The following is a 16440-nucleotide window of genomic DNA, read 5'->3' on the forward strand; positions in this document are numbered from 1 at the left end:
TACTATACTACTTACTACTACTATCTAGTCTATACTATCTATCTATCTACTCTATCTATCTATCTATCTATCTATCTATCTATCTATCTATCTATCTATCTATCTATCTATCTATCTATCTATCTACCTATCTTAGCTATCTGTCTATCTATCTATTTATTTATTGATTGATTTATCTGTCTATCTACCTTTATCTCTCTCGTGCTCACTCGCTCCCCCTATCCTTTCCCCCTCTCTCCCTTCCCTCTCGCTCTCACTCTTTCTCTACGCGCGCGCGCGTGCGTGCGTGCGTGTGTGCGTGTGCGCGCGCGCGCGTGTGTGTGTGTGTGTCTGAGGGTGTGTGCGTGCGCGCGCGCGTGTGTGCGTGTTCGTGTACTCTTTATGTACACGCGGCTGAAATCTACTATCGGATAGTATGATTGCGTCCTGTGAGATTGTCGTGCGATCAATATGAAATAGAATTAATTACTATATAAATGAATCGAGTAGTCATTTTGCACGGTCGACCCAATTCCCCGTGGACGTTCTTGGTTCGGCCGTCATCATCGTCGTGCTAATCTGCACGCGGTAATATCTCTCCCGCGGGGCATAAGCGCCTGAATAATCATCGTCACAATATTAAATTCATTGCACTTTCAGCGGGGATGATGAAATAAATCGGGACAACGTTTATGCATGTGTGAATGCGGGTGCATATACGCGGATGTTCAACAGCCGCAATAATAGATATCCCATATAATACACAGACACACGCATACACGCACGCACACACAAACACATGCGCTAATTCCGCACTCTTGCACGCGCAAGTACTCACTCACGCATGACCTCACTCATACATATGTCTAGGGGTATGCGTGCTTACGCGCGTGCGTGCGTAGGTGTGTGCGCACGCGTGTATGAGTAAATATAATAGGTAGATAGACAAATACATAGATATAGATATAGATCAGGAGTAGATAATAGGGAATAGATATAGATATAGATATAGATATAGATATAGATATAGATATAGCTATAGATGTAGATGTAGATGTAAATGTAAATGTATAATGTATCATTGTATCATTAATATGACTAATTATTAGATCTATAATGTATGTACGTATTATTCGCTCATCTCGCGATCATGCCTCCATCTATCGAGCACCTGAGGTAGTTATTGAGATCGCCGTTCTTCATGTATTCGAACACCATCATGAGCGGGTCCCCGTCGATGCAGATGCCGTGGAAGGTGACGATGCTCTCGTGCTGTAAGCGATTCATGATGTCCGCCTCGGCCATGAATTCGTGCAGCGCGTTCTCAGCCGACTGACACTTCAGCGTCTTCACAGCGACCAGGGTCGGACTTTCTCCCGCCAGATGGAAGCACTCGCCGAGGAATACCCGACCGAACGCCCCCTCGCCTAGCTCTCGTACGAACTGTATCTTCTCCCGAGATAGGTGGCAGATCGCTGTTGCGGGAAGCGGAAAATAAATCAAAAACGTCTTCATGGTGTTAAGGCATTCAAGGCAACTTTCTCGGCATTACGCTCATGGAACGAGATTGTGTCTGCGCGCGTGGGTGTGTGTTTGTGTGGGGGTGTCTGTGCGTGTGGGGGAGGCGTGTGTGTGTGTGTGTGTGCTTGTGGTATGGTGCACGCGCGCGCGCGTGTTTGTGTGCGTGCGTGCGTGCGTGCGTGCGTGCGTGCATGCGTGCGTACGTATAGACGCTTGTTGTGCTCGCACGGAGAAGTGCTAATGCCTCGAATAACGCAAAATATGTCAAAACCAAAATTACTGGAAATCACTTAGCTATTGTGAGTGTGCTAGCGAAAGTCATTGTAAAAATGCAAATATGGACCCCCCTTAACCGGATTTTATGCAAACGTTTGCGTTGAATGTAAAACTGCAAACATACCCAAATGTGCGAGTCTTGCTTGTAGCAAACACAATTGGACAACATTCGCCGTAGTTTTAGAAAATGGTAGATGAGAGATGCAAGTCGCTCGTTAGGGTTTGCTAGCACCGGTTTGTAATACGATTACATGGCCGCAGAGCGGCAATATTAAACGATGTCTAAAACATTAAACCGAATAGCATTCTTTTTTACCACTCTTCTTTAATTAAGCATAATGCCGATCAATGTTGTTTATATGATGCTTAACTAGGCAAGTACAAACGTAATAATTTTTTAATCGGAATAATTTTTTTAGAGATATAAACCTTGCCGGTATGAATTTCGTGGAGATTCGCGCTTAATATGACATCCGTAGCGAAATTATAATATACCTGTGCGCTAGAATCCATATTATATTCATAACTCCGTCTCGGGGCAAGCACAAAAACTCGCACACACCGCTGGAGAATGCAACGTGTCTGCGTGTGGACGCGCTTGTATATATTTTCGAGTTTTACCTTATTGTTTAGCGTGCAATAACGCCGTTTAACGCACTCCGCGTTCTAAATTTCAAGTAGGCCCCCTACCCGCTATATCCTAGCGTTGGAACGTTTGCAGACGATGATTGCACAACATTGTCGCGACGCTGATGTAACTGCTGCATAATCAACAGAGACCATAGTGTATGCGGTTATGTTGCAATTAACAGAGGAGTGAACGTTTCATATTGAATCTTGAAACTGGTACTTATTGACTTATTTAGATCACATAGGACTCAAAACCACCTGTTTCCAATTTTTTCCAGCATCTATACTCACTAAATCCAAGATGGCGGTCATTTAACGCAATAATCGCTTTATTGCCAACTATTTTGGATTTTGTAACGGATACAGTTGTCCAGTATATCGTTTTATCGTTTTTTTCGGTCATTGGATTCTTTGAAGTACTTATATCATCAATAACACAAAGCATAAAGTGAATAATCATCCAATATAAGGTATATAATGTCGTTGTGTAGTGAACGCGGTTCATAGAATCTGGAAACTTGGGATTTTTTACTATATGTATATTTGTTTTTCAGGTAAATAATGACATCTGAAGCGGGACCTCTGGATATTATATATATATGGATATTATATTAGATATTATATACCTCTGGGGTTATTGAGCTAGCTGAACCCGACGACAGCTCTCGAGTTGGTGAACTGATTCATGTGCGACACCAACCTGTCCCTGTCTGGACAGCATATAATTCACTTCTGCGTACGTCAGCATCCAACACTGAATCTATCAAACTGAACAAAGTGCATGCACTGCCCATCATAAATGCACCAGCCCATGAGTGGACGACCCTTACCACAGCCCTGACTCAGTTCTCTAATCTGAACAAACTGCTGGCCCGAGACAATCAGGACAATGAGCCAATACTTGTGTGGCTAGATATGGACTTGTATAAAAGAGTTCGAAAATTGAGCTTCCTGGATCTACAGTTCCAAGCCAACATCATCCCAAATCCCGGTTCTTTTCATGTAGTTCTCTGTGCCTTACGGTGTCTTGGAGCGACTCTTGAGAGCAGCGGTCTAGATGAAGCATGGATTGAAGCCGGCCTGTACAGTAGCGTCACTGCAGTACAAATACTGAATGGAAAGCACCACAACAGAGCCTTGGATGCTCACCAGATTACTCTGCAAGTTTTATTTGACTTGTGGATCGAGGCATTCTGCGAACAACATCCAGTGCTACTCAACAAACTGACGTCTTCACTAAAAGATGTGAGAACATCACTTCAAAATGGTCTGGATATAGCTCAAGCTCATCGTGAATTGGTAAACGTGGCGTCCGATCTGAAGTTGGTGGACACTCTAGAAGCATTCGACCACGTTAATGAGCAGTACCCTATGCACAAGTGAGCTCGTATGTATATGAGACAGGTCAGCAACCTACCCCAGTTCATGCGAGGTACCCGCAATCATAACTGGCTCTTGTACCTCGCCTCATTGGAAAAGATGTGCATCTACTTTTTCGCATATAACAGGCATGCCTATGCACAGAACATCCTAGACTACATCGCACATATGTATCACCTAAAAAGCAACCATCCCTCGATATGGCAACACCTCAAGAGTGGTGACTTTGTCGTTCACATCTATTGGACCTGATCACGCACAGGAACATGTGAACAAGATTCACAAAGGTGAATTAAGGTGCCATTTCTGGCTTAACAACCGATCCCCAGGGTCTGCTCAAATATTGCCTCAGCTCTCCAGAACTGGCAAGGCTGGCTGGAGAAACCGAGCGTATGTTGAACATATCAGATTCTATCCCAAAGAAGCATCACCAACACTCAGCATCTAAAACTGCACGACAGGAAAAGGCTGTGAGACAACTCAACGATGGATCTGAAATGAAGTTGGTCAACTTCGTCACCAAGTGGACAATGCCAACGGCAGTGCAGCGTAGCGCTTTGGACATAGATGTACGTGGAAACACGGCACTTGCAACATATGTTGATGAGAGGGTCAACGGAGACAAGAACACGTGGGACAAAATGTCGAAGCTCAAGTATCTGACTTGGAAAGATGGATGTAAAAGTATCAGTCTGAAGGCATCCTCCGCAGTAGTCAGCTTGAAAGCAACCAACTCCCTGTTCGTTCGGTTGCTCCTCGTTGCAAAGTCCTCAAGAGAACTGGACCTGCAGGAAATTGTGGGAACACATGAATTTTCCCATTACAATGCTAGTCTAATGAGGCCCGATTGTTCTCTGCAACCCACTACAAGCAAGTCAACCCTCATCCATAAACTGGAAGGAGTGGTTTTGGGGACAGAAACTTCTGAAGAATCTATAGAAGAGCCGACCATCCCTAGTCAATCAGCACATGTCTTGACCAGCATCGTAATAGACGGCATGGCTCTCGTGCAGGAGATGGTTCTTTGGAAGGATGATATAAAGTGTTGCCGAGACCTGTCAGAATGTTTCATTCGAAGTGTTGACAACAAGTCGCGAGGCTACAGTGACATATATGTATAATTTGATAACTACACTGTTACAAACTCCATGAGAGACAGAACAAGACAGCTCCGAACAGCAGGAAGAGCACAAGACAAGGAATACAAAATAGAAGATTCCACACCTATCAAAGACTTTAAGGCATTCCTGGGAACCAAGAAAACCAAAGCTAACCTCGTGCTATACTTTGCACAAAAAGCTTCCCAGCTGTGCAAACTGCCGATCACTACCCAGGCACACAAAGGTGTTATGTCTTCCTAACCAAACATGGTGAACATCACAAGTACACAGGAGGAAGCCGACACGTTACTGGTCATGTATGCAGTAGCAGTGAGTAGTTTGGGTAAGACACCACATATATACTCATCTGACACAGATGTGTTGGTGCTCGCTCTACGCAGGGTGCCAGACCTCAGCACAAAGTACATCATCATCATGGGCGCTGGAGATCGACGACGGAAGATAAAACTCAAGCCTATCTACATGGCCATTGGCCCAGAACGTGCAGCAGCTTTGCCAGGATTCCACGCGCTCACTGGTTGTGATACCACATCCAGGGAAAGAGAAAGCCTACTTGCTTTAAATTCTTCATGAAGGCTAGTGATGACGTAATCCATGCACTAGCTGGGCTTGGTTGTTGGTGTGTATCCATCTCCGGAGGTGTTGGCTGGTTGTGAAAAGTTCGTGTGTCAGCTCTTCAAATCTGGTTATGAATCAGCTAAAGCACTCCGGTGGCATATGTTCAAGCAACTCAAGGGCAACCAGGGTGTAGAAAACTACTTCCAACTCAAGGATGCATAACTGAACACATTCTGCGAGCACACTTTCAAGCTAATATTTGGGTGCAGGACACAGTAGCTGTTCCAATTGTTCTAGATCCATTATCTTTGGGATGGAAACAACTAGATGACGAACGTTGTGTTCCTGTGACGTCGAAAGTTCCACCAGCACCAGAGGCTGTCGTGGACCTCGTGAAGTGTTCATGTATTGCCAGCAAATGCAGTGGACGGTGTTCTTGCAAAACCAATAATCTGGCATGCACAGAGCTTTGCGAGTGTGAAGGTGCTGACGGATCATGCACTAATGTTGCAAATGAGGAGACAGACATGCAGTGATGATGAGCACGAGAATGAGGATGACAGCGGCTGCGATGACTAATAACGTAGTGCATGTCCATAATAAGCTTATCATTGTGCATATATTGAATAAATTGGTTCAAATATAACGATTTATTGCTTTTTCGGTATATGCTGGCAGCCATCTTAAATTTTGCCACTAGACATATTAAAAAAATTGGAAACAGGTTGCTTTATGTTCAGCGTGACCATAGAAAGTAAAAAATCACAAGTTTCAAGATTCTATATGAATCGTTCACTAAATAACACAACGACCTACACTACCATAGAACTACAGAGAATTATAGAATGGTTGTTATATTGGCGACACATCTATGCCCCTCAGCCACCAGGTTTGACAACCAGCGCGGGACTTAGGTTTAGCATTGCGCAGTACACGCGGATTTTGTTTTGCTAATGAAGCAGATATCACGTCACTGATTCTGCCTGTCGTCACAGCTTGGCCAATTTCGTAACACGCCGAACCCTAGCTGTATAACGCAGCTAACCAGAACTACCTACAGCGGTCACGCGGAATTCACTTCAAATTAAAAAAATCTCAACCACAGAATAAAACGATGGAAATTGTATACGATATAGCATTAAGTGCTGTCTAAGTCATTGCATCTGTTATCTGATCCTGTCCCCCATCGTGTCGTCGACGTGTAAGGTAGGAAAGCACAATTCTAGTTACTTATACTTATCGGTAAGCAATCGAGTTTTCGGCAGATCACATAGGCGCATAACCATTAACGCGATACAGCCGAGAGAAATAGCAGCCCTTCCCTAATAGAGGCCTCTCTCACAAGGATTCTATTTCAGAAGTAAATTATATAACAGAAAGAAAAGGGACAGAGAAAAGAAGGGAATTTTTTTAGCTGCATCTTACGGCAGCCCGCCATGTTGAATAAACTCTCCGCTCGAGGCTTGCTGTCGCAGCGTTCTACGGGACACCTCCGTTTAAAACTAACCACTCCACCTGGACAGGATAATCACGTCCCTTGAATATTATTGCTAGGTCGATCGAGCTCGCCCGGGCTGCACGTAGTTTTCGCGCCATATTGTCGACTCTGTGGCTCTGTGGTGGTTCTGTGTTAGAACGCCGCTATTGCAACGTCGCTGCGCCCACGTTTGCGGTTCACGTACGTACGTAGGTATGTCAATAGAATCTCCGGGTAGTCATTGCCCCGCATGTATCCGCAGCCTCATGTTTCACGACTATAGAAAGACGCATCACGCGAGAGAAATGTGTGACACGCATATTATATCACATCGCGCTTCGTCATGTCCTGATCACGTTAAAGGTTTGTTTAAATTGGTCTGCTGCTGCAGCCTCGATAATTGCTCCACTTCATCACACTTACCGCCTTTGATTCAAATCACTTGGTTATTTCCAGCGCTGCTGCCTCCGCTGCCGCAGCTTCCGTGCGGGACACATCAAGAGCGTTTCTATATAGCGCAGCAGCAGCAGCGTTAGGCTCTTGTAGAACGTTCACAATTACCGACTTTATCATAGCGAGCGTAAAACCGCTTTTTAATCACTCACCCCCGCCGCCCACCCACGCACGCACTCTCTCACACACACACGCACGCTCACTCGCGAGCACGCACGCGCACGCACACACACACACACACACACACACACACACACACACACACACACACACACACACACACACACACACACACACACATCACAGCTCCCGAGAGTGTTGATATACAATTGTTATTGTGCCAGATATTCCAGCCGATCGCCCCTCATTATTCACAGCGGACCGTTTCTTACCACGTGTTGCACGGTTTTCGCTCTCGTGTTATTGTCGATGATTCGGAATGTTCGAACGCAGACGTCTACAGCGAGCTCAGATTCCGCAAACTACACTTATTCAGCGCGACCGGAACGACACATTAGGGAGAGAATGCTCCTGGGAGGACAACCTGGGTCAGCATTACAGATGTGGTGTTCTGGGATTACATTTGCCGAAATGCAGATACGAAAGAAAGCTACAGGCGCTCTGGATTTCTCAATCCAATCCATCGCATCGCCCTAATGCAACCTATAAAATTTTAAACTATCAAGGAACAAGTTTACCTGTTTCCCCCAACGTCTCCACGCTAGTCCCACGGTGTGTAGAAACACCAAAATCACCACCTCACAATTAGATATCTCTGAGAGTAATTACAGATTAGAGTGACGACTAGAGTTATGATAATGGCTATCTATATCGCGATCTGTTACTTGTTGCGCATACTGTTACTTAATAAATCCACTGTAGATCCTATTATAGGATTGAGATTTGGAGTTAGGGTTATGGCATAGCAACGTTCTAACGAGACAACGTACGCAGTCCTTGTTTGTCCTTGGGCCGGCAGACCCTTGTAGTTTGGTTTGTACGCGCGGCGCTCCTCCTCCGCTCTGATCCCTCCCCCTCCCCCCCCCCCCCCCCCCCCCTCTCGCACTATTTTTTTGCAGCTTGTGGCGCCTCGTTCGAATCATTCGCCGCGCTCAGGCGGGTCAGTAACAGCGGCCGACGACGATTGGCGCTGATGGGCCGATGATGAGGTAGCGCGACCGCGCGCGCTGATGAGCGATGCTACACCTGCATGTAAGAGCGTGATGACAGAGATCTGGAGACTGCGTGTATCGTGTATTATATATATATATATATATATATATATATATATATATATATATAATGTATATATGCACCTATATATACTAAAACGAGTATGGATATGTATATATCAGATAATCCTGGTAAACTAAGCAATACATTTCACAATACAGGGTGTATTGTTGAACACCTTTCTAACAATACATTGCTCTGTGTTATTGTAGTAGGTATCCTAACAACTGTGTATTTATAATTCAATTTATTTTCCATAAATATCAATAAAATCAATCAAATATTTCCAATATATTCATTTAAAATAAATGTCATTTCAAGTTTTTACAAATCAAAAGTACAACTAATTTTTAATAAAACACAAAAAACACAGTGTATTGTTTAGAAGGTGTTCATATACACAGTGATTGTTTAGAAAGTTGTTTCAACAATACACAGTTGTTATTCGTGTGAAAGCTCATAGGTACCTACTACAATACACAGGTGTATTGTAGACTAGGTGCTTTCAACACTACAACAGTGTATTTGTTGAAAGTCATAGGTACCTACTTCAATACACAGTTGTATTGTTTAACGCGTGTTCAACATTATACAGTCGCTATTGTGTGAAGCTCAGCTATCAATTCCACAGTGTATTGTCAAATGCCGTAACATAACACACACTGTGTGTCGGTTAGTTACCATGGTTATGCTGATAACACTCTGCTAACGTTCAATGCTATAGTATCTATGTGTGTGAGGTTGTGTGTGTGTTGTTGTATTCTCCTTTCCGTTCACTCGTTCAAACTTTTCCGCCCTGGGGGTCCGCCCAAAAAAAATACTTTCCTGCCTTTTTGTGTGTGCCTGGTAAAAGAACATCAAGTGTTAAGTGTTTCGATATTTTTATTTACTTTAATAAAAAAACAAAAAAAAAAATAAAAACACCCAAATCAAAATAACAATAATTACTTGCCTGTGTGCTGTGTAGTCTTCAGTGTTTGATGCCTTCTTGCGTTGACCCTCTAAAAAGTAAGTGAAACCAAGGAAATCAAGAAAAATGAAAGTGAACAAAGAAAGGCCTAGGTATTTGTTTGTGCTGTGTTCGCCTCCGTATTAAAACATTGAAAAACGGTCCTGCTCGCCGTCTATCGACAACCCGTCGCTCTGTCGCTGCTGCCGTGCGGTGTTCGTCGTGCGTGCGTAGCGGTAGATATGTCTCCGTTGAGTCCTCCTCTTGTTGCTGTGTTGTGATGGTTCCCTCGCTGTAGATGCGGTTCCCCGGTTTCACCCGGTTCTGCGCTGTGAACCTCCTTGGGAATTTACATAGTGTATTTAATTTAGTAATAGGCCATTTACGCTTTCTATTAAATTCTATATGCGGAATTCTTCAAGTCATCATCACTCTCTTGTGTGATATATTTGTACAATAATGTATGATCATACTCTCTGCTTGTTTCTGTTATTATCGCTTATTTTCCTCTCTCTCCTTACTCATGCCTAATCTTAAAATTTGAAACCGTGTCCGGAAAAACCGAGACGCACGTATTCAATGAACTACTATCTAGGAGAATTGACGTGATACTCAACAGAGGGAATTACTCACATCGTCCTAGAATTTTTGCCACAAATTTAACCAACTTAAAACAGTTTTTTTTTTTTTTTTTTTTTTTTTTTTTTTTTTTTTTATCTATCAGTGAGAGTTTGACGATATATTTTAATACGTTAAGTTTCTTACTTTAATGTAAAAAATGGAAATTTTTGTTAACAATGTTTACCATACAAACATTCGTACGTAGTTCAATTTAAGCTGTGTTTGACTTACGACTTTATGTTGGCGATTATGCGCCGGCGGTTCTTCGATTTCGCAGCAAGTCTCTGTTGTGCCGATATGCGAAAATTGGATCCTTCGCCCCTCAAAAGAGTAATAAATAGTAAACGAGCTCCACCACTCAAAGTTCGTATTTGACTCAAAAAGGGGGGATCCAATACAACCCACATCAAAAGTCCTCTTTAGTCAACCTACCTAGCTGTTTATACTTCCGCTCATTCAGCGTGTCACAGTGTCAAACTCTGCTTTAGCCTACACTACTAATATAAATATTATAATCTTTGATCATTCTCACCTCCAAATTACCATTACTCCTTAAAAGTTGGGAGATCAAACCCTCGATTATTTTATTTTGACGATGCTTCGCCTCTGTCGTATAATATACTTACATACTCTCTTGCTCGCTCGGCAGCTAGATTACAAGTATACGAGCATTCTCTTTTATCTTCCGGTACGATGTACTATCATTTGACGCCCTATCGCGCGTATTGTTATACCGTTTTTATCTCCGATGGAAAAAGCAACTCTCTCTCTCACGCCTATTGTGTCACGCACTGTCCCTCCAGAGATTTGGCAACTCTCTTTCTTGCGCGATTTTTGTGCTTGCCTGGTCTAGTCATATATATAGCTCGTGCTTTTTGCTCTCATCAGTCCACCAATTACGCTATTCTATACTGACAACATCACTCTTTACTCGGGCTTCTTCCTGTAGCTTAACATCACCTAGAAAAAACCAAAGTAAAAAACTCAGCGGATCTCTCAAAAGGTTAGGATAGAATATTGACTACTCGCGCGTGCGTATCTCTCTCTCACGATATATCGTCAACCTACACTCACTCTCTCTCTCATGATAACAGGGATTGAAATTCAAATCTAATTTGCTGGAAAGGTACGGGATGAAATGGATTTCTTCTCTTTAATCTTAAACTCCACGTTTACCTAATAAAAACATAAATTCCCGGGATTTCTCCGCCGAGCGCACTGCCTACTCACTGCTTTCTCTATACTCGTTTTCAACGATCACGCTCTACAATCCACGCAACATCACGGCATTTTATTTTCACCTGCAACATGCCACGCTTATATCATCCGCTAAATATTACGTCCAGATCCCTTAGTAAATGTTTTTACAGCACGCGAGACCTCACGCTTTCATTCACGCAACATCACGCTTACATCACCGCAACATCACGCTTACATCACGACAACATTACGCTTACATCTCCGCAACATTACGCTTACATCACCGCTCAACAATCGCTCCTCACAATCACCGCACATTATCGCTTACCAGCACGTGCACATCCACGCTGAAATTCATCACGGGTAGCATCACCGCCTTACATCATCCGCAAACATCACGCTTACTCACGGCTTATACATACGGTTACATCTTCCGCTATATATTACGCTTATTTTCACGGGCCCACATCACGCTTACATCACCGCAACATCACGCTTACATCACCGCAACATTACGCTTACATCACCGCAAAATTACGCTTACCAACTATGTGTTGCCGAATAACCTGCGAAATTTGGGTCCAATCGCAATTGACAACATAAAGTCGGTAGTGTAAACCCAGCTTTATATTTAACTCGCTCAAAGTTGTCAAACCGATTAAAGTACCACATTATTATATTTACATTACTAAAATTACACATAATTATTAGCTGCACGCTCTGTCATTTATCTTGTACACTACTGTGAATATCAACAAAAAGTTCTTATTCCTAGATTCATATCAGATGCGACACCAGTCGAAAATCACGCTTACATCACGCCATATAGCACGTTGACATCACGTGACGCCATTGTGACATCACGGCAACATCACGCTTACATCACGGCAATATCACGCTTACATCACGGCAATATCACGCTTACATCACCGCAACATTACGCTTACATCACGGCAACATTACGCTTACATCACGGCAACATTACGCTAGCGTTACGGTTGACAGCTGGTATTCTCATTAGATAGACGTTCGGAGTTTTTCTCACTATCCGCACGTATAGGCGCGACAGTGCATGTCGACTGTATATTAATCCCCTAACACATTCCTCCTCACTATCGCATTCATCCAGCCACGATCAGTCGCGCCGGATGCGATGTATTTTATCGCCGGAACTTTGAAATCAGGATTGTGAGCGCAGAGCGGAGAGACCGCCCGTCGGGCTGCATGCCAATCGAATTACGATGCTTCCCACCACACGCTTCCATCCTCTCTCGCTTCTTACACACAAACATACATACACACACGCACGTACACACATATACACCCGCACACACACACACATACACACACACATACACACACACACACACACAGCGATACACACACACACACACAACGACAGGCACCACACACAACACACACAACACACACACACAACCAACAGTCCTGCATTAACAACGCGACTTCACTCGCTAAGTAATATAGACTTGATGTTTTGTCCGGGCGCTGTCAGAGCGACTGCACTTCGCACACGCACTTGGAGTGTTTCAATAAAAAAAAGTCACGCTAAATAAACACGAAATGTATTTACTACCAGAGTCTTAATGTTTCTCTACTCTCGTTCTGCCCATTATCGCTGATAAATTTTCTGTAAATGCCGTTCAAATGCTCCTCTGCAACACATAGGAGCCATACGCACGCCGCTGCATATTTACAATTATATTTACAAAGTATAAATATAAGTATAAGTATAAGTACAAGTATAAGTATAAGTACAAGTACAAGTACAAGTATAAGTATAAGTATAAGTATTAGTATAAGTATAAGTATAAGTATAAGTATAAGTATAAGTATAAGTATAAGTATAAGTATAAGTATAAGTATAAGTACAAGTATAAGTATAAGTAAAAGTACAAGTATATGTATGAGTGTGAGTATAAGCACATATATATCAAGAGTACATCATAGAGAGATCTCTATATGATGATAGATCTCTCTATTATGTACTTTTGATATATATATATATATATATAATTATATCAAGAGCTAATAATATTAATATTATTAGCTCTTGATATATATATATATAAGTAGTATATAATAAGTGTAAATGTACAGCGGCGTGCGTGCGGTGTACCTATGTGTTGCAGAAAAACAGTTAAACAGCATTTACAGGACGCTATTGACAATAATAGGCGAAAGAGAGTAGAGAAACATTAGGACTTTGGTATTAAATACATTTCGTGTTTATTTAGCGTTATATTTTATTGAAACGCTCCAAGTGCATGTGGCCCTTCGGGCATATTTAGGGAGGGATATGAAAAATGGCGCATCACGCGTGCAAATAACATGAACAAATTTGTTAACAAAATAGGCGATTGTTATAGGTATTTGTTTATAACTTCAGGTCACGTACGAGAGTCTATTTCTACCCCTTTCTCTTTTTTCTTACTAACTGTCTGGTTCTCTCTTCTTCTCTCTCAATCTTTTTTCTCTTTCTGCCCCTCTATCTATTAATATATCTATGTATCTCTCTCGCTAGTTCTTTCATAGACACACAGACACACGCACACGCACACGCACACGCGCGCCGCGCGCGCGCACACACACATCACACACACACAGCACACACATACACACACACACACACACAAACACACACACACAAACACACACACAAACACACACACACACACACACACACAAACACACACACACACACGCACACACACACGCACGCACACACACACGCACGCACGCACGCACACACACGCATACGTGCGCAGGCAGGCATCCATAGACACGGAGAAGTCACGAAAATGCACAAGTATTTTTATGAAAACATTTCTATTGTTATTTAATATACATTTTTCTTCGAGAACCAACCTTTACGGGTGAATGATTACAGGGAAAATTCGATTGAGATATGCAAAGTAAGCTGAGTCGTTTCACTCTGTTAATCAGCACCAATCCAGTATGCGTTATTCTGTTTGCTGAGACATTTATCGTGGAATAGCTGTGATCTTATAAGAGACTGGATGCTGCACGAGACCGTCGGTTCTTCCATATATATATCCATAAGCACGGTCGTAAAGTGTGTACCTGCACTGGCAGTGCCTGTATAAAACATCACGTCTACATTTCCATGTTCCATGCCATTGACGAGTGCGTATTTAATACAAATCGGGCAAACGCAGCCCCGCATGTAAACAGTCTGCTCACAAAGGAGAGTGTTTACAAGGCTCTAACGATGGCGGTTATAAGTGTAGCAACGTGGCTCGCGCTTATGAACTTGACTATTGTAGCTCTTTCAGGTCCAATAAGAGATACCGGTCTATCAAGTGGGTGCACAAGCATGAGACTGCTCGTCTTTTTGTAGTGGCCCTAGAGGCGGCCGACTACGGTTCGACAGACGTTGTTTAGTAACGCGTGCCCCAGTGGTGGGATTCAGTGTTCGCTCCCGCCGGTGTAACAGGCGGGACGGTGATGTCGCGTAGCAGATAACAGGTAGCACCAAACGAACAGAACACCGTGAGATTCGGTTAACGGTACGGTTATATAGCTTTTATTGCGTGTTACTAGTGTACAAATGATTCCCCTGCATTCGTATAGGCAGCGGCCAGCAGGCCTTCTATCGATCTCGTCTAATATTTACGCGTCGCCGGTTTCGTCTTCTTCTCTCACGTTCGTCCTCGCTTCGCGTGGACCTAAGCAGTCTCCCAGGTATCTCCCTCGCAGTCGCTCCTAGCTCTACCTAACCAGAATGCTGTTCTTCGCTGCTCTCGTTTTATTCCCCCTCTCCCGTTCGGCTCCGGTTTACACCTACCTAAAATCCTGTGCTTCTTCCCTATCTCTCTGACGCTTTCTCGCTCCCTCGCTTCTTCTTCCTCCTCTCCTTCGCCTTCTTCTTCTTCCTACCTAGACCTGAAAATAATGCTTCTCCCTCTTTCTCTTCGTCCTCGGCTGCTTCCTCTCCTTCTCCTTCTTCTTCTTCTTCTTCTTCTTCCTGGACCTGAAAATAACTGCTTCTCCCTCTTTCACACACACACACCCACACACCCACACACAGCCTCCCCACGAGAGTGTTGATAATACAATGTTATTGTGCCAGATTTCAGCCGATCGCCCCTTTATTCACAGCGGACGGTTTCTACACGTGTTTGCACGGTTTGCGCTCTCGTGTTAATGTCGATGATTCGGAAGGTTCGGAAGCAGACGTCTACAGCGAGTCCAGATTCGCCAAACTACACTTATTCAGCGCGACCGGGAACGACACATTAGGGAAGAGAATGTCCTGGGAGGACAGACCTGGGTCAGCATTACAGGATGTGGTTTCACTGGATTATTTGCGAAATGCAGATACGAAAGAAGCTACAGGCGCTCTGGATTTCTCAATCCAATCCAATCGCATCGCCCTAATGCACCTATTGAAATTTTAAACTGATAAAGGAACACAAGTTTACCTGTTTACCCCCAACGTCTCCACGCTAGTCCCACCGGTGTGTAGAAAACCATAATCACCACCTCACCAATTAGATTCTCTGAGAGATAATTACAAGATTTTAAGAGTGCGACGTGAGCTTATGATAATGTATCTATATCGCGATCTGTACTGTTGCGATACTGTTACTTAATAAATCCATGTAGATCTATTATAGGATTGAGATTTGGAGTTAGGGTTAGGATAGCAACGTACTAACGAAGGACCAACGTACCGAGTCCTTGTTTGTCCTTGGAGCCGGAGCCTTGGTAGTTTGGGTTGTAGACGAGCGGTATTGTCTCGTTACGAACTATTTTTTTGCACTTGTGCGCCGCCTCGTCCGAATCATTCCGCCGCCGCTTCAGGCGGGTCCAGTAACAGCGGCCGACGACGATGGCGATGATGGCGATGATGAGAGTAGCGCCGACCGCGGCGCTGATGGCGATGTACACCTGCATGTGAGAGCGTGAGACAGAGACTGAGACTGCGTGTTCGTGTATATATATATATATATATATATGAACATGACTTGATCCTGCTGCCAGAGGACATGCATCCTGGG

The 16440-nt window shown here is 43.5% G+C and overlaps 1 protein-coding gene across 1 annotated transcript in view; it reads right to left on the bottom strand.

Annotated features, from left to right (window-relative positions):
- The window catches only part of LOC106807665 (NT-3 growth factor receptor-like), a 44873-nt gene that overhangs the window by 4883 nt on the left and 23550 nt on the right, over nt 1-16440 (bottom strand). The window contains exons 9-10 of the mRNA XM_014810079.1: nt 16114-16330; nt 1151-1454 (exon numbers count right to left, since the gene is read on the bottom strand). Coding sequence (XP_014665565.1) covers nt 1151-1454; nt 16114-16330 — 521 coding nt within the window. The remainder of the gene's footprint in view (nt 1-1150; nt 1455-16113; nt 16331-16440) is intronic.

The sequence above is a fragment of the Priapulus caudatus genome, unplaced genomic scaffold (genome assembly GCF_000485595.1).
Source record: "Priapulus caudatus unplaced genomic scaffold, Priapulus_caudatus-5.0.1 Scaffold228, whole genome shotgun sequence".
In the NCBI taxonomy this organism is placed as follows: Eukaryota; Metazoa; Priapulida; class Priapulimorpha; order Priapulimorphida; family Priapulidae; genus Priapulus; species Priapulus caudatus.